The sequence below is a fragment of the Capricornis sumatraensis genome, chromosome 20 (assembly GCF_032405125.1).
Source record: "Capricornis sumatraensis isolate serow.1 chromosome 20, serow.2, whole genome shotgun sequence".
In the NCBI taxonomy this organism is placed as follows: domain Eukaryota; kingdom Metazoa; phylum Chordata; class Mammalia; order Artiodactyla; family Bovidae; genus Capricornis; species Capricornis sumatraensis.
In genome coordinates, this window is record NC_091088.1 from 55,971,240 (window position 1) to 55,994,605 (window position 23,366).

The 23,366-nt window shown below is 48.8% G+C and overlaps 1 protein-coding gene and 1 non-coding gene across 2 annotated transcripts; one reads left to right on the plus strand and one right to left on the minus strand.

Annotated features, from left to right (window-relative positions):
• Positions 1-3,552: 3,552 nt before the first annotated feature.
• Positions 3,553-3,625, minus strand: TRNAG-GCC (transfer RNA glycine (anticodon GCC)). The gene has a single exon. It is a non-coding gene; the product is annotated as a tRNA-Gly (tRNA).
• Positions 3,626-7,343: 3,718 nt separating this feature from the next.
• LOC138095843 (cytochrome P450 2B4-like) lies at positions 7,344-22,408 on the plus strand. Its single transcript, XM_068991768.1, has 9 exons — positions 7,344-7,584; positions 13,311-13,473; positions 13,622-13,771; positions 15,073-15,233; positions 16,647-16,823; positions 17,296-17,437; positions 18,979-19,166; positions 19,340-19,481; positions 21,407-22,408. The coding sequence occupies exons 1-9, from the start codon at positions 7,414-7,416 to the stop codon at positions 21,595-21,597; spliced, it is 1,485 nt and encodes a 494-aa protein (XP_068847869.1). The 5' UTR covers positions 7,344-7,413; the 3' UTR covers positions 21,598-22,408.
• Positions 22,409-23,366: the final 958 nt, after the last annotated feature.

A 23,366-nucleotide genomic window follows, 5' to 3' on the forward strand; every position in this document is an offset into this window, starting at 1 on the left:
TCTCCCCACCTTGTGCCAAGGATCTCTGTGTCCTAATCTTTACAACCTGAGAATATGTTAAAATATCTTTCATTGCCTAGGGGGCTTTGCAGATGGGACAAAGTTACGGATCTTGAGGTGGGGAGATTAACCTGGATTATCTGGATGGACCCAATGTAAGAGTAAGAGTTTTTATAAGAGGGAGGCAGAGTGAATTTCCTGGTGGTCCAGTGGTTGGGACTCCATGCTTCCACTGCAGGAGGCACAGGTTCTATCCCTGGTTGGGAAACGAAGTTCCTGCAAGCCATGTGGTATGTCCTCCTGGGAAAAAAAAAAAAAAGGAAAGAGGCAGAAAGATCAGACACAGAGAAGATTTAAGGACAGTGGCAGAGGTCAGAGAAGAAAGAAGATGCTACGCTCCTGGCTTTGAAGACTGAGGAAGGGGCCATGAACCAAGAGATGCAGCATCTAGAAACTGAAGATGTGTAAGATAATAAGAATAAATAAAAAAGCTGTAAGATGATACAGCTAAATAAATAAATAAGCTGTAAGATAATACGTTTGTGTTATTTGAAGGCACTGAGTTTGTGATTGTTTTTTATATCAGCCATAGGAAACTGATATATCATGTGACTTTCCATCTGGGGTCATCCCAGTCTATATTAGTTTGCTAAGTCCGCTGTAACAAGGACCATGGAGTCATCAGAGTTGATTCCTTCCAAGAGCCATGGGAGAGAATCTATTCTAGGACTCTCCCCTTGTGTCTGGTGGTTTGCTGGCCATCTTTGATGTTCCGTGACTTCTAGAAACATCATCCTGATCTCTGCCTTCCATCTTCCCATGGCATTCTCCCTGGGATGTGTCTGTGTCCTGAACTACCGCTTTCATAAAGACACCAGTCAAACCAGATTGGGGCCCACACTAAGGACCTCTTTTTAACTTGTTTACATTTGCAATGAATGAATGCATCTTCAAATAAGGTCACATTCTGAGGTACTGGGGGTTAAGGCTTCAATTCAGTTCAGTTTAATCGCTCAGTCATGTCCGACTCTTTGCGACTCCATGGACTGCAGCACACCAGGTCTCCCTGTCTATCACCAGCTCCCATTTACTCAAACTCATGTCCATTGAGTCGGACTTCAATGTATCAATTGTGGGGGTGACACAGTTAAACCCCAGAAAATTGTTATTCATGTCACAATATTCTTCTGGGCCCCTGCCATGACCCAAACGCCCAACTGGGCACTGGAAACACCAGACACATTCAATCTGTGCCCTACAGGGACGGGGGAGTTACACATTGCAAACTCTTCAGCTTCCTGACCTTTGTTTCCTGTTGGTCTTATGGTGCATTTCAACACAGGGGTGAAACATGCACTTTCCTGACCTTGGAGAGGTGCCACCGTGGACTTTCCTGACCCCAGGTCACGGTTCCTAGTGTGCTGTGTGACCTGTGTGATTCATTGAGTAGCCACATTCCTCATGTAGTGCATACAAACAATTTTAGAACGCCGCATTTTAGGAATATCACTCACTCATAAAATGGAACGCATGTGAGTCAGTTCTAATGAGATGGATGAACTTAGAGCCTATTACACAGAGTGAAGTAAGTCAGGCACAGAAAGACCAGCGTCGCATACTGACGCATATATACGGAGTCTAGAAAGAGGGCCCTGATGAACCTGTTTCTAGGGCAGCAGTGGTGATGCAGACATAGAAATGGACCTGGGGACGTGGGGGTGGGAAGGGGAAGGTGAGGGTGGGGTGAATGGAGAGAGTAGCAAGGAAGAATACACACTACCACATGCAAAATAGACAGCCATTGGGAATTTGCTATATGGCTCAGGGAACCCAAACCTGGGCTCTGTAACAACCTAGAGGGGTGAGATGGGGGTGGGAGGTGGGAGGCAGGTTCAAGCGGGAAGAGACAGGTATACCTATGGCTGATTCATGTTGATGTATGGCGGAAATCAACACAATACTGTAAAGCAATTATCCTTCCATTAAGAATAAATAAATTTTAAAAACGATGAGAAAAAAAAAAAACATTCCCCATTTTATAGATGACAAAATGGAGGCCTAGGGAGGGCAGTCACTTCTCAAAGCTAATATGTGCCAGAGACAGTGTTGAAATCCAGGCTAACAGGACTCCAGGGCCTAGATTTGAAGCCTGTAGACCTGGAAGTCTTTAAGTGAGGTCCAGGCAGCCCTAGATTTCAGGGCCCCCAGGAACTTGGATGGAAAGCAAAGTTGCATGTTTTTCACTAAACTCATTCTGAAATTTAGCCTTTCTCCCGATTATGAAGGCAGATTGCAGTCATGTCAGCAGTAACAGTGGCTTTGTCACCAATGGAAACCAGACATTTTCTTCTCTTTGGCCATGCCCTGCAGCATTTGGGATCTTATTTCCCCCACCAGGAATGGAACCCATTCAATCCTGCTGCAGTCCTAACCACTGGACCATCAGGGAAGTCCCCAGAAACCACAGATATTTTCGTGGCACATTTCAATTGCAGCTCTAGAAATATCATTTAGACTCATCACCAATCTAAGATGATGCCTAGATCTTGTTTTTGAGCACGTTTCTGACAAGAATGCACTATATCACACATTTGGTTTGTTTTTGCTTTTAATAAAATTGATTTTTGTGGGGATCTTATTAATTAAATTTTTATCTTGGTAAAGCAAACATAACATGAGGTTTACTATTTTTAAAAGCACAATTGAGTGCATTAAGTACACACACGATGTTGTAAAACACTGTCTAGTTCCAGAACCTTCTCATCACCCCAAAGGAAAGCCCTGTATATATTAGGCAGGCACATCCCATTCTCCCCTCCCCTAGTCTCTGCCAACTGCTGAACTGCTTTCTGTGTCCCCAGATTTGCCAGTTCTGGGTATTTCATGTAAATGGAATCATGTGCAATGTGTGACTCTGTGTGACTAACTTCTTCTTTTTCTGGTTTGACATTTATTTATGCTAAAAAAACTTTATAAAGGTATACAAAGAATATTAGATATCTTAAAAATTGCCTTTTTTTTCTTTTGAACTTTATTTTGTATTGGGGTATAGCGGACTAACCAGGAGGGCATGGCAACCCATTCCAGTATCCTTCCCTGGAGAATCCCCGTGGACAGAGGAGCCTGGCGGGCTACTGTCCACGGGGTCGCAAAGAGTCGGACACGACTGAGCGACAAAGCGGAGCACACAGCCGATGGGCAACGATGTGAGATAATCCCAGGTGGACAGCAGAGGGGCTCAGCCACACCGGGTGCTTGGCTTCCTGAAGGGATGTGCCCTTATGCCGCTACAAGCGCTCCTCCGAAGCCATCGTGCACCTTCACGTGCGAATGGGCAAAGAGGGTTTGGAGCAAACCTCCCAATGTCTCAACTGACTTTAGCAGGAAAACAGGTGTGTAATGGGAATTACATGCTAGGATCTATCCAAGTTGCTTTTTCTTTTTTTAAAATTATTTCTAATTTTAATTTGGCTGTGCTGGGTCTTAGTGGTGGCATGCAGAATCTTTAGTTTGCAGCATGGGGGATCATCAGTTGTGATATGTGGGATCTCGTTCCCTGACCAGGGATGGAACCTGGGCCCCCTGCATTGGCAGTGCAGAGTCTTAGCCACTGGACCACCAGGGTCTAACACGTATAGTTGTAACACCTGATTGAACTCTCACAACATCCCTGGGGATGGGGTTGGACATTATCCCCGTTTTACAGGTGAGGGAAGAGAGGTACAGAGAGGTTCGAGAACGAGCCAGCATATAGACAGTGCTGGTGGGGCTGGGGTTTGAACTCAGGTCCTCTGGCTCCTGACATGAAGAGCCAACTCATTAGAAAAGACCCTGATTCTGGGAAAGACTGAAGCCAGGAGGAGAAGGGGATGACAGAGGATGAGATGGTTGAATGGCACCACTGACTCAATGGACATGAGTTTGAGCAAACTCCGGGAGATGATGAAGGACAGGGGAGCCTGGCATGCTGCAGTCCCGGGGGTCGTAGAGAGCTGGACAGGACTGAGCGACTAAACAACAGCAACCTCTGACTCTAGGGCCTGAGCACTTAACGACTGGGTTGAGCTGCATCTTGCAGGGGACCTGCTGGGTGTGAAGTGACCCCTGAGCCGGATGCCCCCATCTCACCACTGACCCACAGGGTCCTTTGGGCGATGGCTGTGCCCAAAGTGCCCAGTGAAGGCACCCACCTCTCCAGCAGCCTCACACTGCCTGGTAGCCACACAGCGATGACCGTGGGCGTTGGGCCCAGGCGACCCGTGAACACTGGCCCTGCCAGGCCCTCAGCTGTGGCGACGGGGGGTGGCCCGAGACACCAGCACCCACCTGTCTGTCCGTCGTGGTCTCTGGACAGGCAGTTGTCACTGCGGCTGCCCTGGGTCTCATCGCACGGTGTTGCCCTCTCTTCTGGGTCTCTCCGTGTCTCTGTGTTTTTATGTCTCTGATTCTGAGTGTCACGTTGCTTTACCCTGAGCCTCTCAATCTGCCTCAGGTGGCCCCTGACTTTCCCTTCAGAATCTCACCAGTTCCACCAGCTCCTCACTAGCTCTCTGAGCCCCTCGTGGGTTCCCTCAGCCCAGAGCCCCTCCTTTAGCCCATCGCTAGTCCCTCAGCTCCTCACCAGTTCTCTCAGGACACACGTCTGTCCTTCACTGTCCTCTAGTGTGCTTTCATTTAGAGCTTCCCTGGGGGCTCAGTGGTAAGGAACACCCCTGCCAATGCGGGAGACACGGGCTCGATCCCTTTGCCGGGAAGATCCCCTGGAGAGGGGAATGGAACCCACTCCAGTGTTCTTACCTGGGGAATCCCATGGACAGAGGAGTCTGGAGGGCTAGAGTCTATGGGGTCGCAAAGAGTTGGACATGACTTAGCAACTATACAACTACCAGTGCCTTCGTTTCTCCAATGTTCATGTCTGTCTTTCTGTCCTCCCGTCCCTGGGCTTCTGTGTTTCCCTCATCATGTCTCATTATCTCTCTGCCTGCCTCTTCGCCATGGCTGTCCTCGCACAATCACAGGTATCACCATTTCGACCTTTGTGCCTCTTTCCCTGACAATAAAACTTATCACACTCCCGGGGTGATTATCAAACTTACCATGTACCCAGTGTAGGTGGATGTTGATCAAACAAAATGCGCACGGGTGATAAGACAACCAGGAAGGACAGCCCAGGGCTTGATGCCTGTATACTGCCTGTCACTATGTGAATTTACTGAATGTATCACCATTTTGTTGTTATCTGACCCTCCCTCTAGAATGTTAGCTCTGTGAGAGCGAAGATGCTCACGTTTTGCTCACTGCTGTGTCCCCAGTGCCTAAAACAGGGCCTGGCACACAGTAGGTACCCAATAATTGCTTGTTGAGTGGATGAGTAACTGTGTGCTGTGTCCTTGAGGTCTCACCATAGCCTTGTCTTGGGTGCCCCTCAGTCATGTCTCAAGCCTCTCCTTCTGGGTCTGTCTCTCTGCCTTCCTCAGTCTTGGTCCCTGAGTCTCTCTCTGTGGCCACCATGCATCCATAGCACACTTGCTATGGGCCAGGCCCCCTGCACAGTGGGTCTCATTTTCATTCTCATCAATATCCTACAGGGTAGGTACCCACATTTTCCTGATGCACAAACCTGAAGCTCAAAGAGCAGCAGACACTTGCCCGAGAGACTGTGATGCGACCTCCAAACAGACTGGGAGCTCCTGTCAAGTCCCCTCCCCTCTCGATGAGTTATGGACAGCTCGTGTTAGCAATCTAAGGGCTCTGAGAAGCCCTGTAGGAAAGAAAGCAGCTTGTTTAACCAAGGTTTTTCCGTCGCTTACTTACCCAGAGAAGTCTTTCCCTTAGAACGTTCTGCCCTCTTCTGCGTCTCACCCTTTCCGTTTCTTTTCCCTTCTGCTGCTCTCTGTCTGTTATCTCACTCTGCATCTCTGCCTCTCTCTCTGCAGGCAGCCCAGTCAAACGGTTGGAAGAACAGACTCTGGAGCTAGACTGTCTGGGTTTGACTCCTGAGGCTGCCACAGGATGGCTGTGTGACCTTGGGCAAGATCTTAACCTCTCTGTGATTCACTCCATTAACGGAGTGAAGATCAGGTGATTTCCTCTGTATAAAGCACTTCATGCCTCCCCATCAGTGATTCCTGGGCCTGGAATAAGGACCCAAGTTCAGTGCCAGTTCACACAGCACAGCGGAACCCAGGACCTGGGTTGAGGAAAGTTCATGGTGGCCTCTCTCCAAGGTCAGGAAAGTATAGGTCCCACCTCTTCAAGAGATCAAGGGACACTGGGTTGGAGGAGTCTGACTCAGCTGCTGGGGTCAGAGTTTTGGGTTCTCAAGACGTTTGCCTAACATTGCAAGAAAGAGACTGCCACCCTCCTTCTAAAGAGGAGAGACAGAGGGAGGTGGAAAGTCAGACCCAGGCCACAAGTGGACACAGACACAATCATGAGCATATTTGGTAAATACAAATTGAGCCTGCCAAAGGCTCAGGGGAATGCTGGAGACAGGCAAGCTCAGTGGGCATTGATCAAACTGCACGCAGTCTCTGTGCTCCTGGAGCTCAGAGTTAAACAGAGACACGGAGACAGAGAGAGATAGCAGGAGAGAGAGGGACACGCACACATATCCTCGAGGGACGGAAAAAACTCCTGCAGCTGTGAAGACAGAGCAGGAGGCAGGGAGGAAACTCAGGGCAATCAGAGATCTGAAGACCTGAGAACTGTCTCTTGCCCTATGGCTTTGTTCCTCCCGCCTCTCCCATCTGTGGCTCTCACAGAAGGGGGGGTGAAGGAAGGCGGGCTGGAGAGAGAAAGGCTGAGTGTCTGCAAGCCCTGTAGTGACAGGGACTGCTGGGATGCAGACACACATACACAGACTCACACACACAGACCCACCCCACCACCACCACCGCGAAAACACAGACACACCTTCAGGTGTGAGACCCCACATAAATACATAGAAGTCCACACACGTGTGGAGACACATGCACAAGCACGCTCACACTCATGTACAGAAACACACAGGCATGTTCACATAAGTACAAACCCTCTTTCACGTGTAAGAATCACGCAAGCACACACACGCAAGCAGGTATGCACCGAAGTATGTAAACACAAACCCACTAACACAGCTAAAGCAGGGAGACAGCGGGTGCTCTCCATGCCCACAAAAGTAAACCGACTCATGTGGACCTTGTCATTGCTACCGCGGTGTCTCTGCCAGCATCTAGGGAGGGGCTGTAGAGGTATCAGGGGAGCAGGTCAGCTGACTGTCGGAGCAGGAAGTGTGTGCTCCTTCTGTTTGAGTTCACACTCCTGGAGGATGCCAGGGAACGGACGATGTTACATAACTGGGTGTGGGGACAAGCTTAGTATAAAAGGCTCAGCCAGAAGCCCAGCAGGTTGGAAGACCGTCAACCTTCGGCCATGGAGCTCAGCGTGCTCCTTCTCTTTGCGCTGCTCACCGGACTCTTGATCCTCCTGGCCAGAGGCCGCCCAAAGGCCCGAGGCCACCTCCCGCCTGGCCCCCGTCCTCTGCCCTTCCTGGGGAACCTACTGCAGATGGACAGAAAAGGCCTGCTCAAATCCTTCCTGAGGGTGAGACTCAGGGGGGCGGGATCTGAGGGTGGCTGCTTGCCTCCGTCCCTGGGGATCATTCACCAGTAGATGTGAGGCACCCTTCCAGGCTCAGGGGTGGGCTGTGGGGAGTTCGGTGAGGAAGGGATGTGGAGCTGAAGTGTGGTGGATGGCGATCAGGCAGTCAGAGGCGTCCCTTGCTCATCTGGAAGGGTGTGGGCACTGTCCCTGGAGAGGGCAGGCGGGCGTGAAGAGGTGTCTGGGTGTGAGCCAGGGGTGTAGAAACCCCTGCTCCTCTGTCCCCTTCTCCCGAGTCCCCGCCTGCCACAGGGAGAGAGGGAGAAAAGGGGTGGTAGTACCCGTCAATAGGTTTCTCCTCTGCCAACAAAAGCTGTCAAAGATTGGTCCCAGCCAGCGCCAGACAAAGAGGAGGAGGGAGGGAGAACAGAATGGGAGGCCAGGTCCAAAGTTCTTACTAATCATAAACGTTAACGTGCAATGAGTAGCTGACACTGGAGTGTTTACCAGGTCCTGCATCGCTGCTCTCTAGGCACGATTTCATGACTGATGATCTATTTATGTATTAATAATGTAATCCATGGGCTTCCCAGGTGGTGCAGTGGTAAAAAATCTGCTTGTCAGTGGGTTCAAATCCTCTGTTGGGAATATCCCTTGGAGTAGGAAATGGCAACCCACTCCAGTAGTCTTGCCTGGAAAATTCCATAGACAGAGGAGCCTGGGGGGCTACAGTCCATGGGGCTGCAAGGAGTCAGACATCACCGAGCAACCGAGCACACCCACCATGTAATCTACACCCGTGAGCCCACTCCCCGACAGGTTAGGCTTAGGGAACACTTGACAGTAACTTCCAGCAGCCCCAGGTGCCTCTGTCCCCTCCCCTCAACCCCTGCAGCGACCACACTCCTGAGTCTTGGGCTTGTCACGTGATTGATTTTTTTTGAGCTCCGCTGGCTCTTTGCTGTGGTGTGCAAACTTCCTCTAGCTGCGCTGTGCCAGCTTCACTTGGAGCGCACGGGCTCGAGTGCGCAGGCTCGGAGCTCGAGAGCTCTTTAGCTGCGGCCCTCTGGTTTAGTTCCTCTGTGGCATGTGGATCCCCGACCAGGGACCGAACCCGTGTCCTCTGCATTGGAAAGTGGATTTTTAACCACTGGACCACCCTTTGATGTTAAGGGAGAGTGTTTTATCACAGATGTGGAGGCCCCAAGTGTATATTATTTCATTTTCATCGCAAGGGTAAACACCATGGACTTTCATGGAAATACCTGGACTTAGTTTCTTCACTCAGAACTGTGTGGCTGGATTTATTTGTATCGTGGAGGGAATTCATCAGGTCTTGGTTACAACGCCTTGTGGGCTAGAAGAGATGTGGCCTTCACCTTAGAGAAATAGATAGTGAGGGCAGCCTGGGGAAGGCACTGGTCTGTAGTTACACCCTGGGACTTCACAGAGGGGATGTGCGAGTCCAGCACAGAGGCCTTTTCTTCTCCTTCATAGATGGAAGCTGCCTAACAATTTGTTATTTTATTTATTGTTATCACATGCATACTCAGTCGTGTCTGACTCTTTGTGACCCCATGGACTGTAGCCTGGCAGGCTCCTCTGTCCATGGGATTCTCCAGGCAAGAATACTGGTGTGGGTTGCCATGTTCTACTCCAGGGGATCTTCCCAACCCAGGGATCGAAACCCCTTCTCCTGTGTCTCCTGACAACTTGGGGATCACTAAATCCTTTGGGAGTTTAAGGCACGGTGGATCCCCTCCCCCGCAAATATTCCATACATTTTGCATAAATTTTTGCTAGTTTCAGACCCCCTAAATCTCTTCTATAGTCCTTGCAAGTGTTCTCTGTGTGTCCGTGATCCTCTTTGTTTCCTGTCGTGTCATGCGGCGTGTGGGATCTTAATTCCCCAACCAGGGATTGAACTCGTGCCCCCTACAGTGGGAGCTTGGAATTCCAACCACTGGACCACCAGGGAATTCCCCATGATTCTCCATTCCCATTGCGTCTTTGGAGAGAGAGAGAGAGGTTGGGAGAGAAAGAGGGAGGGAGGGAAGGAAAGAGAGGTCATAGGTTAGTAGGTGTCATGATTTATATCCAAATCCTTCTGGAGTCAGACAGATGAGGGTTTGTGTTCCAGATTCAACTCTTACTCATTGAATCTTAGCTTCTCTTCAGCAAGATGAGGTTGTGATGATAAGAATGCCTGCCTCATAAGAGAGTTGTGAGGACTAGACAGTGCGTAGAGCTTGGTATACAGTAAGTGCTCATTAATACTCGATCTATTCATTCATTCAATGGTAACTTACTGGGCACCTTCTGTGTGCCCAGAAACATTCTAGGCATTGATGATATGGCATTAGACAGGGCACACACACAGAGAAGGAAATATTGGGTTGGTAAGAACTATCATTAAAATAAAGCGAGGTGATATTTTCAAGAGTGGTGGGAGCTACAAACCAGGGCTCTGTGACAACCTGGAGCAGTGGGATGGGGCAGGAGCGGGGAGGGAGGTTCAGGAGGGAAGGGACATAGGTGGACCTACGACTGATTCATGTTGACATCCGGCAGAAACCAATGTAATGGTGTAAAATCATTGTCCTCTAATTAAAAATAAATATATATATTTTAAAAGTGACCAGAGTTACTTGAAGCTACTTTAGAATGAGTGATGGAGAAAAGGCTCCATCTTGCCTTGTTGCTGATCAGACACCCTGAAAGATGCCTGTGGAAGACATCAATGAGTGACAGGTATCAGTGCCAGAACTCAGAAGCAGGAGCAAGCTCAGCATGTTTGGGGAGCCCCAGGGAGCCTGGATCTGTGTGATCAAAGGACCTGTGTGAGTGGGTGGAGGTGTCAGAGGGGTGATGGGCAACATCACGTAGGCTCTGTCTACCGTGGGGAAACTTCAGGTCTTACTCAGGGGAGTAGGAGTGCTGGGTGGTTTGAAACAGGTTAGGGATATTAATTAACTTACATTTTAATCAGATCGCTCTGGTTTCAAGATAGGGTGGGGTGTGCAGTGAAAGGATTGTGGGTAGCACAGGAAAGGAAGTAAGGAGACCAGCAAGAGAGGTTTGCAGAGATCACTGTGAGAGTTTTCAATAAACTTAACCATTTTATAATTTTAAGTCAACTTTTAAAATCAGTTTTTGAAATTGCAGTATCGTTGATTTACCAAGTTTTGCTGATTTCTGCTGTACAGCAAAGTGATTCAGTTGTACATATACATGCATTCCTTTTAAAAAATCTTCTTTTCCATTATGGTTTATCTTGGGATATTGAGCATAGTTCCCTGTGCTGTCCAATAGGCCTTCATTGTCTATCCCTTCCATATGTGAAAGCTTGCATCTGCTCTGCCCAGCCTCCCTCTCCGATCACGCGTCCTCCCCCTTGACAACAGCCAGTCTGTTCTCTGTGTCTGCGATTCTGTTTCTGGTTCTTAGATATGTTAACTTGTGTCATATTTGTTTCATTTGTGTCACTTTTATTCCTTCACACTGTGTTACTTAATTTAATTATTATTTCTTTGGCCACGTTGTGCAGCATGCAGAATCTTAGTTCCCTGACTGTGTCATACTTTAGCTTCCACATATAAGTGATATCATATGTTGTTGGTCTTTCTTCTTCTGTAAGTCAATTTGTAATTGAAGTTTAACCTTTAGGGTAAAGCACACAAATCCTAAGTGCTCAGTTCAGTGAATTTTCTCAAATGAACATACTGATGGAGTTGACATACAGATACGTAACAACTTGGCTCATGCCCAGATACCCCCTTAAGGCCCCTTCCAGTCACTGCTGCTGCTGCTAAGTCACTTTAGTCGTGTCCAACTCTGTGTGACCCCATAAGATGGCAGCCCACCAGGCGCCCCCGTCCCTGGGATTCTCCAGGCAAGAACACTGGAGTGGGTTGCCGTTTCCTTCTCCAATGCATGAAAGTGAAAAGAGAAAGTGAAGTCACTCAGTCGTGTCCGACTCTTCGCGACCCCATGGACTGCAGCCTTCCAGGCTCCTCCGCCCTTGGGATTTTCCAGGCAAGAGGACTGGAGTGGGGTGCCATTGCCTTCTCCACTTCTAGTCACTACCCTCCTATTATTCTGACACTATAAGTTCCTGTTATCTGTTTCTGAATTTCATAAAATACAATTATGACATATGAACTCTTCTGGGTCTAGTTGCTTTCACTCAACATTACATCTGTGAGTTTCATTCTTGTTGTTGGTTGTAGAAGTGGTTTGTTCTTTTTCATGGTTGCATAGTAGTCCACAATATGAATTCATCACTAGCTGTTTATTCCCTATGTTGCAGAGCATTTATTATAAGGCATCTATGAATCTCCTTGTTTTTTATTTTGCTGAGCACATGTATGCATTTTAGTTGAGTGTGTTTCTGGGAATGAAGTGGCTGAGTTATTCAGTATACCTGCCTCCAGCTTCAATAAACACTGTGGAGCTGTTGCCCCAGTGGCAAGACTTGATCTTATGACTTTTCAAATTTCATGATAACCCCCAGAAGGCCATCACTTTACCTTCATGCCTCCCAAGTGGGTGGGTGGTTCTCTGGGGAAATTGCTAGGAGGCAGATGGGGGTTGAAGGTGGGTCACAAGAAGGATGATTTTTTTTTTTAATATTTTATTTATTTATTTTGCTTGTGCTAGGTCTTAGCTGCTCTTCACTGCAGCATGCAAATACTTAATGGGATCCAGTTCCCTGAGCTGGGATTGAACATGGGCCCCTGCATTGGGAGCTCAGAGTCTTAGCCAGTGGACCACCAGGGAAGTTCCAAGAAGGATGATTCTTTAGTTGAGATGCCAGGGAGATCTCACCAGACTCAACTAATATCACCTGGGCTTGGGTGAAATTATTAATAGGAATATTTAACCATCAGTGATTCTTGGGGGGCTTTCCAGGTGGTGCTAGTGGTAAAGAACCCACCTGTCAATGCAGGAGATGTAAGAGACATTGGTTCGATCCCTGGGTCAGAAAGATCCCCTGGAGGAGAGCATGGCAACCCACTCCAGTATTCTTGCCTGGAGAATCCTATGGATAGAGGAGTCTGGCGGACTACGGTCCACAGGATCATAAAGAGTTGGACACGACTGAAGTGACTTAGCACACACACGCTGCTTAAGACACCAGCCAAGCCAACCAGTGTGGACTGGGCTGGGTCATGGGTTAATCTTTTAACTGCTGGGTTCTGGGAAGCAAAAAGGCAGACTGGGGTGTAAGGTCTTGGGGCAGTGGCTAGTCATCAATCTATATGCAAGTGTCTAGTCACCAATCTATATGCAAGTGTCTAATCACTAATCTATATGCCAGTATCTAGTCACCAATCTATATGCAACTGTCTAGTCACCAATCCATATGCAAGTGTCTAATCACCAATCTATATACAAGTGTCTTAGGGCTTCCCTGGTGGCTCAGATGGTAAAGAGTTTGCTTGCAATACAGGAGACCCAGGTTCGATCCCTGGTTTGGGAAGATCCCCTGGAGAAGGGCATTGCAACCCACTCCAGTATTCTTGCCTGGAGAATTCCATGGATAGAGAAGTCTGATGGGCTACAGTCTATGGGGTCGCAAAGAGTTAGAAACAACTGAGTGACTCACACACACACACACACACACACACACACACACACACACACGTGTTTTACTGGTTTAAAAGTGGAGATGGCGACAGAGGTGCATACCGACTAATAGCAACCCTGGCTGTGGGTGTGCTTGGCAGTTCCAACAGAAATATGGGGATGTCTTCACGGTGTACCTGGGGCCAAGGCCAGTGGTCGTAATATGCGGGACAGAGGCCATTCGGGAGGCCCTGGTGGACCAGGCCGAGGTCTTCTCTGGCCGAGCGAAGATCGCCGTTGTTGACCCAGTTGTCCAGGGACACGGTAAGGGCCTCAGGGCCACTGGGAAGGGACAGGGGCTGGAGGATGGGGATTGGGGAGGGTGAGGCTGGGAAGGGAAGGGAAGGGGTGGAGCGGGACCCAGAGTCTCCTTGAAAATTCCTCTGCAACCCAAGCCTCTCCTAAACCCTAGGTGTTGTCTTTGCCAATGGGGAACGTTGGAAGGCCCTTCGGCGATTCTCTCTGGCCACCATGAGGGACTTCGGGATGGGAAAGCGGAGCGTGGAGGAGCGGATTCAGGAGGAGGCTCAGTGTCTGGTGGAGGAGCTGCGGAAATCCCAGGGTGAGCCCTGGGGCGGGGGGTGGGCAGGAGAGAAACACGGCAAGCTGTGTGAGGACTGTAGCCCAAAGACAGAGGGTATAGGTGGGCAGAGAGAGAGGTGTAGAGACAGAGAGGAGACAGAGCTTGGGAGACCGTCAGAGGAGCAGGGACAGAGAGAGGGGCAGAGAGCCGGGGCAGAGGTGGTAGGTGAGAAATGCAGGGGCAGGAGAGATACAGAAGTGCGGTGTCAAGAGGAACGCGAAGACGACTCAGACAGCAAATAGCACGTCAACTGCCTGTGTTCAAGCGAACCAGTCCATGGTTTGATTGCATCTGTCAAGGGCCAAAATGTGACTTCAATAAAAAGAAAGTAAAGAGAGAAAAAGAGAAAACTACAGACATTTTTTTTTAAAGGACAAATTGTGTTTTCCTTTCTTTAGGTGAACAACTGGCAGTGAGCAAGGGGGCGCAGTCAGGGTTTTCTGCTCTTAGAAATTCAAGTGGGCACTTCCAGTGGTTTTAGGATTCCTCAGAAACGTGTGTCTGAGACATAGAGGTGACAAGATGCTTTCTTAAGAGATTTTGAGACATAAACGGAGAGTCTGGGAGGAAGAGGCGGAGCCACAGGGAGCTATAGAGGTAGAAGGACGGAGGGACTCAGAAGAAAGACAAGAAGAGACAGAGGGATTCAGATGGAGACACAGAGAGGAAGAAAGAGACAGGGATGGAGGGACAGAGGCAAAAAGAGAAGAGACTCAGAGAGGCAGGAAGGAACAACGACAGAGAGAAACTGAGGCACGAAGATTAGAGAGAGACAGGCTCAGGAAAGGGTGTGCAAGGGAACAAGAGGCGATGGACAGGCGAGCCCCAGGGAGAGAGACTGCACTGAGCTGACACTCCTGGGTGCACAGCCCACCCTCCCTCCAACTGGGGCGAGCTTGGCACATCTAGACATCAACAATCAAGTGCAGAACAGTTCCCAAAAGACCAGAGAACTCTAGAGGTGGACGAAAAAGATGGGGGGTGGGCAGGGCGGACAGTTAAGGGACCAGGAGAACTGAGCTATGTAAATGGCACATGCAATTGATTGAACATCTGCTCTGTACCTTCTTCACAGGACTGAGATGAGAATTTAATAAAATAATATGTGAAGTGCTTAGAATAGGGCCTGGCACAACTTCCAGGCTAGTGAGTGTTGGCTGTTACGATGCCAGTTGTTTTTTCAATTTATTTATTGTGACTGAGTGATAGAGGAGAGTCACACAGAGACAGGTCCCCAGGCATTTGAGTCTGTGCCCTGCGACCCACCCCTTTCCCTCTAGGCGCCCTCCAGGATCCCGTCTTCTACTTCCACTCCATCACCGCCAACATCATCTGCTCCATTGTCTTCGGAAAACGCTTTGACTACAGAGATCCTCAGTTCCTGAGGCTGCTGGAGTTGTTATTCCAATCTTTCGTGCTCATCAGCTCCTTGTCCAGCCAGGTCTGAGAGGGCAGAGCTCAGGTGGACATCCAGGCAGGGGAGAGGGGTGATTTGCTTTTGTGAACTGGAAATGCAGCTTCCAGCCAGAAGAAGGGCAAAGACAACAGACAGAGACAGAGAGACAGGGACACAGAGACTGGGGGAAGGGAGAGATGGTGAGACAGGACTGAGAGAGTGAGAGGAAGAAAGGGGAGTGACGGAAGAGGGAGAAACAGAGAGAAGAATCAAAGACACACACATGAGCATGCTCCTCGTTTAAAACAAAATGATAAAGTTTGTCTTTCCCAGTCAACCTAGAAATACCCCCATTGTGAAAAGTGAAAGTGCTAGTCCTCAGTCATGTCTAACTCTTTGTGATCCCATGGACTGTAGCCTGCTAGGCTCCTCTGTCCATGCAGTTCTCCAGGCACGAATGCTGGAAGGGGTTGCCATTTTCTCCTCCAGGGGATCTTCCCGACCCGGGGATCTAACCCAGACCCCGGCATTGTAGGCAGATTCTTTACCTTCTGAGCCACCAGGGAAGCCCCACCCCTATTGTATGTTAAATTAAAAAGTGAAACTTCAGAAAAGTCTGCCTGGCTATTGTTCTCAACCGAGAGTGCAGGTCAGAGTCACAGGAACGAATATCGAAAATACAAATTCCCATGACGTCCTAGTGGAGAGTCAGGCCTGGAAAATCTGGAAGGAAGTTCAGATGAGTACATGCAGAAGTCCAACATGGGGTTTCAATTTTCTCCTCTCACAGAGAACCACCGAGAGGGGAAAAGTCTGGAAGGAGATCTGCCAAAGAGTTAACCATGTTATCTCTAGAAGGACAGGTGAAGGAGAAATTCCACAGCATAATTTATATTATCCTGCATTTTTTGCAACTGTTGGCAACAAGTTAGATGTTACATTTCTCATTAGGCAAAGCAATAGACATATGCTCCCAAATAGTCAGCAGCTTCATTCTGTGTAAGCATCATGTTATCAACGCCTGACACACAAGGATGCAAGAGGTGGAAAGAGACAGAGAGAGGTTTGAGCAGAACAGATAAACTGGCTGGGGTAGGCAGGGACAGGGCAGAGGGTGGATGAGCAGGAGACCCACGGAGATGAGGAGAGGTGGAAAGGAGAGAGAGAGGTGGGCCGGAGACTAACAAGACACAAGGAGAGGGGCGAGATGCAGAAAGAGAAAAGTGAGGTCTCTTACACAGCAGGGACACACAAGCAGTGAGTGAGGGGCTCAGACACAGAGTTAGGGCCGGAGGGAGACAGAGGCAGGGACAGGGAGACCAAGACACCCCAGAGAGGCAGAGAGAGGCAAGAAAACAGAGATCCCTTGTGAAGGTACTGGGGGCCAGGAGGGCTGTCCCTCTCTGTGACCAGCTAGCTCAACCCCAGAAGAGCCTCACAGCCCCTTCTCTCCTGCAGCTGTTCGAGCTCTACTCCAGCTTCTTGAAGTACTTTCCTGGCTCACACAGGCAAATCTACAAAAACCTGCAGGAAGTCAACGTCTTCATTGACCGCAGTGTGGAGAAGCACCGTGAGACCCTCGACCCCAGTGCCCCCCGGGATTTCATTGACTGCTACCTGCTCCGCATGGAAAAAGTGGGATTTGGGAGAGGCAATGGGGGTGGAAGGGAGGAGAACAAAAGATGCGGAGTGAGAAGGGACGGGAAAGGAGTGGAGCAGCGGCGGGAGGGAGAGGGGAGGGGAGAGTCGTAAGGGAGCAGAGGGAGAGAGGACAGAGTGGGGAGATGGCAGGGAGGAGACAGAGGCGTGGAAATACAGGACAAGGGGGAAAACTGCAGCAGCTGGTGAGAAGAGTCGCAGAGGCAGAAAGAGACGGAGAGGAAGGGGGACAAACACGCCAAAGAGATGCGAGATGACTGAAACAGAGCGAGACAGAGCGAAGAGAGATTGAGACGGAGACTGAGAGACGGTGGACACACAGAGCATAGAGGAAAGGGGAAAGGGCCAGACGGTGTGAGACCCAGAACCAGGTGGAGGGGCCGGAGAGAAGAGGTGAGGGCAGCAGGCCCCGCCTCCCCTGATGGGCACCCCACCCACCCGGCTGCAGGACAAGTCCGACCCCCGCAGCCAGTTCAATCATCGGAACCTCATCATGTCTACTCTGTCGCTGTTCTTTGCCGGCACGGAGACGACCAGCACCACGCTTCGCTATGGGTTCCTGCTCATGCTCAAATACCCCCACATTGCAGGTGGGCAAGCTGGGGACAGACGCTGCGGAGGGGTTCTGAGCCCTTTGCAGGTACAGAAATGGGGCTAGAGGTCTTTGGTGAATGAGAGAGGCAGCATTCCCCTCTTATACCAGGAGCCCTGAAGGTTGTTTCTGTTTTTCTTCTTCACTTGACCCCTGACCAGGGATGGAATTTGCACCCCAAGCTGTGGCAGTGTGCAGTCTTAACCACTGGACCACCAGGGAAGTCCCCTGAGCAGTGCAGGTCTTGAATGATCTACCCAACTAAGCCAGCCCTGTTGGTGGGTGGATGAACGAAGAATCTGTCAATCTGGGGAGTTCCCTGGAGGTCCAGTGGTTAGGACTCAGTGCTTTCACTACCATGGCCCTGGGTTCAATCCCTGGTCAGGAAACTAAGATTTGGCAAGTAGCACAGTGTAGCAGAAAAAAAAAAAATCTGTCCATCTGTTTTCCTACTATTTCTCCTATCACTTAAAGATCGACCCATCATTTATCCATCTGTCCTTTCAACTCATCAATCAACCTGTGCACTCAGATTCTTTCATCTATGACTCATCTAGGATATATATATCCATGCTTTATTTGGACAGACTGGCTCATCTATTGATCATTTGAAACAGCGATTCGTTGAACGAACTGTTTGTCACTGAGTCGTCTGTTCCTTCCTTCCTTCATGCGTCCATCTGTTTTTCTAAAATTGGTTACAGACCTTAATTCTTCCATTGCTTGTTTTTCACTCCATCCTCATCCATCTGTCTTTTCATTTGTTTGTTTAATAATTCACTCATTTATTCACCTTGATTCATACGTCTGTCGTTCAGTCCCTCCTACCACCCATTCATTCCTCTGCTCACCTGTCCCTTGAAATGTACTCGTTCACATGTTCTTCCGTGAATTTAGCCACCCAGCCATTCGCACGAGTCATTGGTTCATCAAGTTCACTTATTTATATGTCTATGGATCATTTACTAATAAATTAACCTTTGATGAGTTAATAATGCATCCACTCATTAGCCTTCTCCCATTTACCAGTCTTTCCACTCATGAATTGATCTACCGATCGATCTACGATTGATGTACTCATGTATTTACCCAGCTGTTTATGGGTTAATCCACTGGTGTATTTCACAGCTATATTCCTGAGGACCTAGCACAGTGCCTGTCTATAATATACACGCAATAAATATTAGCTCACTTTCTACTCATCTTAGAGGAGGAACTTTGATAGGTTCATAGCCTTGAGTTCTTAGTCTGAAATTCTGAGCAAAACTGGGGTGCACATGTGTGTGTGTGTTTGCTTGTGTATGTTGGGAGAGGATCCATAACATTCATTAGATACCAGCGGATGAGAACTCACAGTTTTCCTACTTCACCTCCTGCCACAAGCTTGTTACTCAGAGGGGTGTCAATGATCTAACCATTTCCTATAGGTTTTCTGGGCTCATTGGCCTGGAAATGAACGGACCAAGGTTCATAGAACATTGAACTGTGTTCCAGCATAGAAACATAAATGAGGTTCCCTGGTCCCATTCTTCTGTGCAGAGAGAGTCCACAAGGAGATTGACCGGGTGATTGGCTCAGATCGCCCTCCAGCCCTGGATGACAGAGCCCAAATGCCATACACGGATGCAGTCATCCATGAGATTCAGAGATTTGCGGACCTCATCCCCATTGGTGTGCCCCACATGGTCACTAAAGACACTCATTTCCGAGGGTACATCCTCCCCAAGGTACAGCACCTCACTGGGCTCCCATCTCTCCCTTGTGTGGGTCTCCTGGGTTCTCTCTCATCTGCCAACCTTGACCTCTTTTCGGTTTTATCACTCACCCTTGGTTTATTATATGTAGGGGTGGGTTGGAGGAGGAAATGACGATATCTTTCAATCTTGTGACCCTCCCTCAGGGCACAGAAGTCTATCCCATCCTGAGCTCTGCTCTCCATGACTCGCGTTACTTTGAGAAACCAGATGACTTCAACCCTGACCACTTTCTGGATGCCAATGGGGCAGTGAAGAAAAATGATGCTTTTATGCCCTTCTCCATAGGTAAGCTGGGCCCGCATTCCAGAGTGCAGGTGCTGTGACCTCTTGAAGACAATCAAAGAGAGGTCTTTGTTCATTGAGCAGTTTATTTGTGCCAGTTGCTTTACCTGTATTAACTCATCTCATCTTCACGCCAATGCTAGAGGGGGCTTGAGAACCAAGATCATGTCCCAAAGGCACAGCTCTGTAAGGGGCACAATTATACCTCTCTACACACAGGTATCAAATCTGGTGAGCACCACCATGAGCCAAACATTTTATCAGAGGTTGAAGATAACACATCAGACAAGTCATGAAGAGACACAGTTCCTGCCCCAGGAAGTTTACAGCCCAACAAGGGAGATAAGCATGGGTCATATGGTTACAGAAAAGTCTATAATTAAATGAGTAAATGTTTCCATGGGCTTAGAACTCCTTGACTAAAGTAAGTGCTCAGAGGCCCACTCTTATTCATGTAACGAATCATGATTATGACAACTGCTCTAACGGGGGCTTTGGGAGCATCAAATAGGAAATACTGACTACTCCTGGTGGGTCGGTGAGGAAAAGCTTACCCTAAACAGTGTCTTCTAAGCTATGACATCATGGGGGAGTATCAACCAGCCACTGGAAGGCATGTTCTCTCAGAAGGAGAAGCAAGAGCAGAGCCTGAATGTGGAGATGGCATGGCTCATCTGAGAAAGAACTCAGGAAGACTGGGATGTGGGTTACAGAAGAGAAGGGCAAAGAAGATAAGTGAAGAGGAACTAAAGAGCCACTTGATGAGGGTGAAAGAACATTCAGAACATGAAGATCATGGCATCCAGTTCCATCACTTCATGGCAAAATGATGGGGAGAAAGTGGAAACTGGTAGATTTCATTTTCTTGGGCTCCAAAATCACTGCAGATGATGATTGCAGCCATGAAATTAAACGGTGCTTGCTCCTTGGAAGAAGCCATGACAAACCTAGACGGTGTATTAAAAAGCAGAGACATCACTCTGCTGACAAAGATCCATATAGTCAAAGCTATGGCTTTTCATTAGTGAGAGATGGACCATAAAGAAGGCTGAACACTGAAGAATTGATGCTTTTGAATTCTGGTGCTAGAGAAGACTCTTGAGAGTCCCTTGGACTGCAAGTAGATCAAACCAGTCAATCCTAAAGGAAATCAAGCCTGAATATTCATTGGAAGGGCTGATGCTGAAGCTGAAGCTCCAATACTTTGGCCACCTGATGAGAAGAACTGACTCATCTGAAAAGACCCTGATGTTGGGAAAGACTGAGGGCAGGAGAAGAGGGTGACAGAGGATGAGATGGTTGGATAGTATCACTGACTCAATGGACATGAGTTTGAGCAAACTCTCAGTGATGGTAAAGGATAGGGAAGCCTGATGTGCTGCAGTCCATGGGGTTGCAAAGAGTTGGACATGACTGAGCAAAGGAACTGAACTGAACTGGTCAGGTCTTCTAAAAATTTTAGAAAACACTAACTTCTTTATCTTCAAAAGAGCCCTACTAGATAGGTACCATTCTTCCCATATTAGGTATGACAGACATGAAAATATTAAGTCAGAAATATGCACCAGTCTGTATGTGCAGGCAGATGAACACACACACACACACATAGAGTCAAGCATCCTTCCATTCTCTGGGGCCACAGAACTCTCTGGAAATTGAACAGAAGCTTACAAACTCTGTCCCAGAAAAATGAGCAAGGTACATTCAGCCCATAATTGGCACTGGCTTTCAGAGAGTTTTGAAATCCTCTAAGAGTCTACTGTGACTACAGGTTAAAGGCTAATCCCACACAACTTTGTTGCAATGAACACAGGTGTCTGGGCTGTGGGGTGTGACAAGGCAAAGTATGTGCATTGCCCCGATGCACACCGTGACCCGAGAGTCTGTGCCTCGTGTCCGCATTGTGAACCTCTGTTCTGTCCTCACAGGGAAGCGTATCTGTCTTGGCGAAGGCATCGCCCGCACCGAATTATTCCTCTTCTTCACCACCATCCTCCAGAACTTCTCCGTGGCCAGCCCCGTGGCCCCTGAGGACATCGACCTTACTCCCCAGGAGAGTGGGGTGGGCAACGTGCCCCCAAACTACCAGATCCAGTTCCTGCCCCGTCAAAGGGGCTGAGGGAAGGCGATCAAGGATGCCAGGGTCATATGTGTCCCCACCTCTGCAGAGAATGGCTCCTGAACTCTCTCCCTGTCTTTCTGCCTCTGGAAAAGCTGTGCTGTGAGCCAGCATTCCTCCCCTCCATCGATGCCACCTCCATGGGAAAGTCCCATCTGCGTCTCACCTCCTTCCATCCCTTTGCACTCTTCTAAACTCAAGGAGGTGTTTTCCTTTCACCTATTAATAGAATTCCACAAGTGATGTATAGATATATATATTTGGCTAAATAAATGAGGCAAAGAATGAGAACTTGCCTCAGTATCTCTCGGCATTTCTGCATCTGAGGCCAGAGCTTACACAGGTGACTATTCCCCTCTTGAGAATAACCACAGCCTCCCTTTCTCCACACCTTGGGCTCCATAATCTGTGCATCCATGAGCTCACTTGAGTCCTTCCAGTAGCCCTATGCAGTGAGTACAATGATCATGCCCATTGTACAGATGAGTAAACAGAGGGCATGCAATGGCCAGCATGGTCTGAGGTGACCTGGCTAGTGGGTGGAGAAGTGAGATTCACACTCTGGGTCCCTGGCTCTTGAACCTAAACTCTTCACACAGCTCCTTTCTGTCCCCGAGATAGAGTTTAAAATGAAGATGAAGCTCATGTCTTGTAACTAACCAATCTCAAGTGTATAATGAGGTGGCACTTGGTTCATTCACAATCCTGGCTATCACCATCATCTAGTTTCAAACATTTTCATCACCCAGAGGAAAACCTGGTACCCCTTAGTAGTCATTCCCCATTTTCCCTTGTGCTCAACCCCTGGCAAAACCAAATGCTTGCTGTCTCCGTGAACTTGCTATTCTGCACATTTCACATAAACGGATCATACAATGTGTGTTCCTTCGTGTCTGGATTCTTTCACTTAGTGTGGTGTTTTTGAGGTACATCCATGTTGTAGACCATGGGTTACACAGAGTGGTCCTCCTTCTTATTTATCTTCCTGCTTCTCCCGCCTCCCTCCTCCCATGAAGGACCTCAGCCCACGGCCCCTGAGCTGTGTGGCTCTATACAGGGGTCTTGGATTCCCTGACATCCCCCCTCCAATGCCCCGAGCTGCAAATAAACATCAGAAGCCTGACATCCCTGGGTCTGGTGGTGATCCCTGCCAGCTTACAGATGACTCACAGATTGTCAGATCACTGGAGATCGTTCCAGAAGGTGAGAACTGCCTGTTCCTTGAGGGAAAACCTATTGTCTTGTTTAACACTCTACCGTCAGCACCTGAGGCAGTGTGTGGTAGGTGACAGGTATCTACAATATTTGCTGATGGATGAATGAAAAAAGCAATGAACCCCTAAACCCAGACCACACGGAGTTAGGTCTTCCATCAGACCCCGCCTCCTCCTCTGCACCTCACGCTTCACAGATGCGCAGACACACCCCTGTCCCCAGTGGGCACAGGACGCCCGCTTCTGCTGGCCAGCTAAGCTTAATCTCTTATGTTGCAATGCCACTCACCGATAAAATGTCTGAGAGCCACCCTTGCAGGGCCCCCACCCTAAGTGCAGCCTCCACGATTTCCTTCAGCTGGCACCACCCCTCTTCCATGGGGGACGTGCTCTCTGTTCAATGGCATCGCCCACCAAGACGACTCCAGCCCCTCAGAGGCCCGTGGGAGCTGGCTTGGCATCTGCTGAGATGATAAAACCTCGTGGCCTCTGCAACCCCTGCTCTCTCTTGCCTCTGGAGAATTAGTACAAGTTTTGCCAAGGCAGGATCCTAGC

Coding starts and splice junctions, on each gene's coding strand:
- LOC138095843 (XM_068991768.1), top strand. CDS start 7,414: ATGGAGCTCAGCGTGCTCCTTCTCTTTGCGCTGCTCACCGGACTCTTG. Junction 19,167..19,339: donor GAGGGTACATCCTCCCCAAG/GTACAGCACCTC, acceptor ACCCTCCCTCAG/GGCACAGAAGTCTATCCCAT. Junction 19,482..21,406: donor TTTTATGCCCTTCTCCATAG/GTAAGCTGGGCC, acceptor CTGTCCTCACAG/GGAAGCGTATCTGTCTTGGC.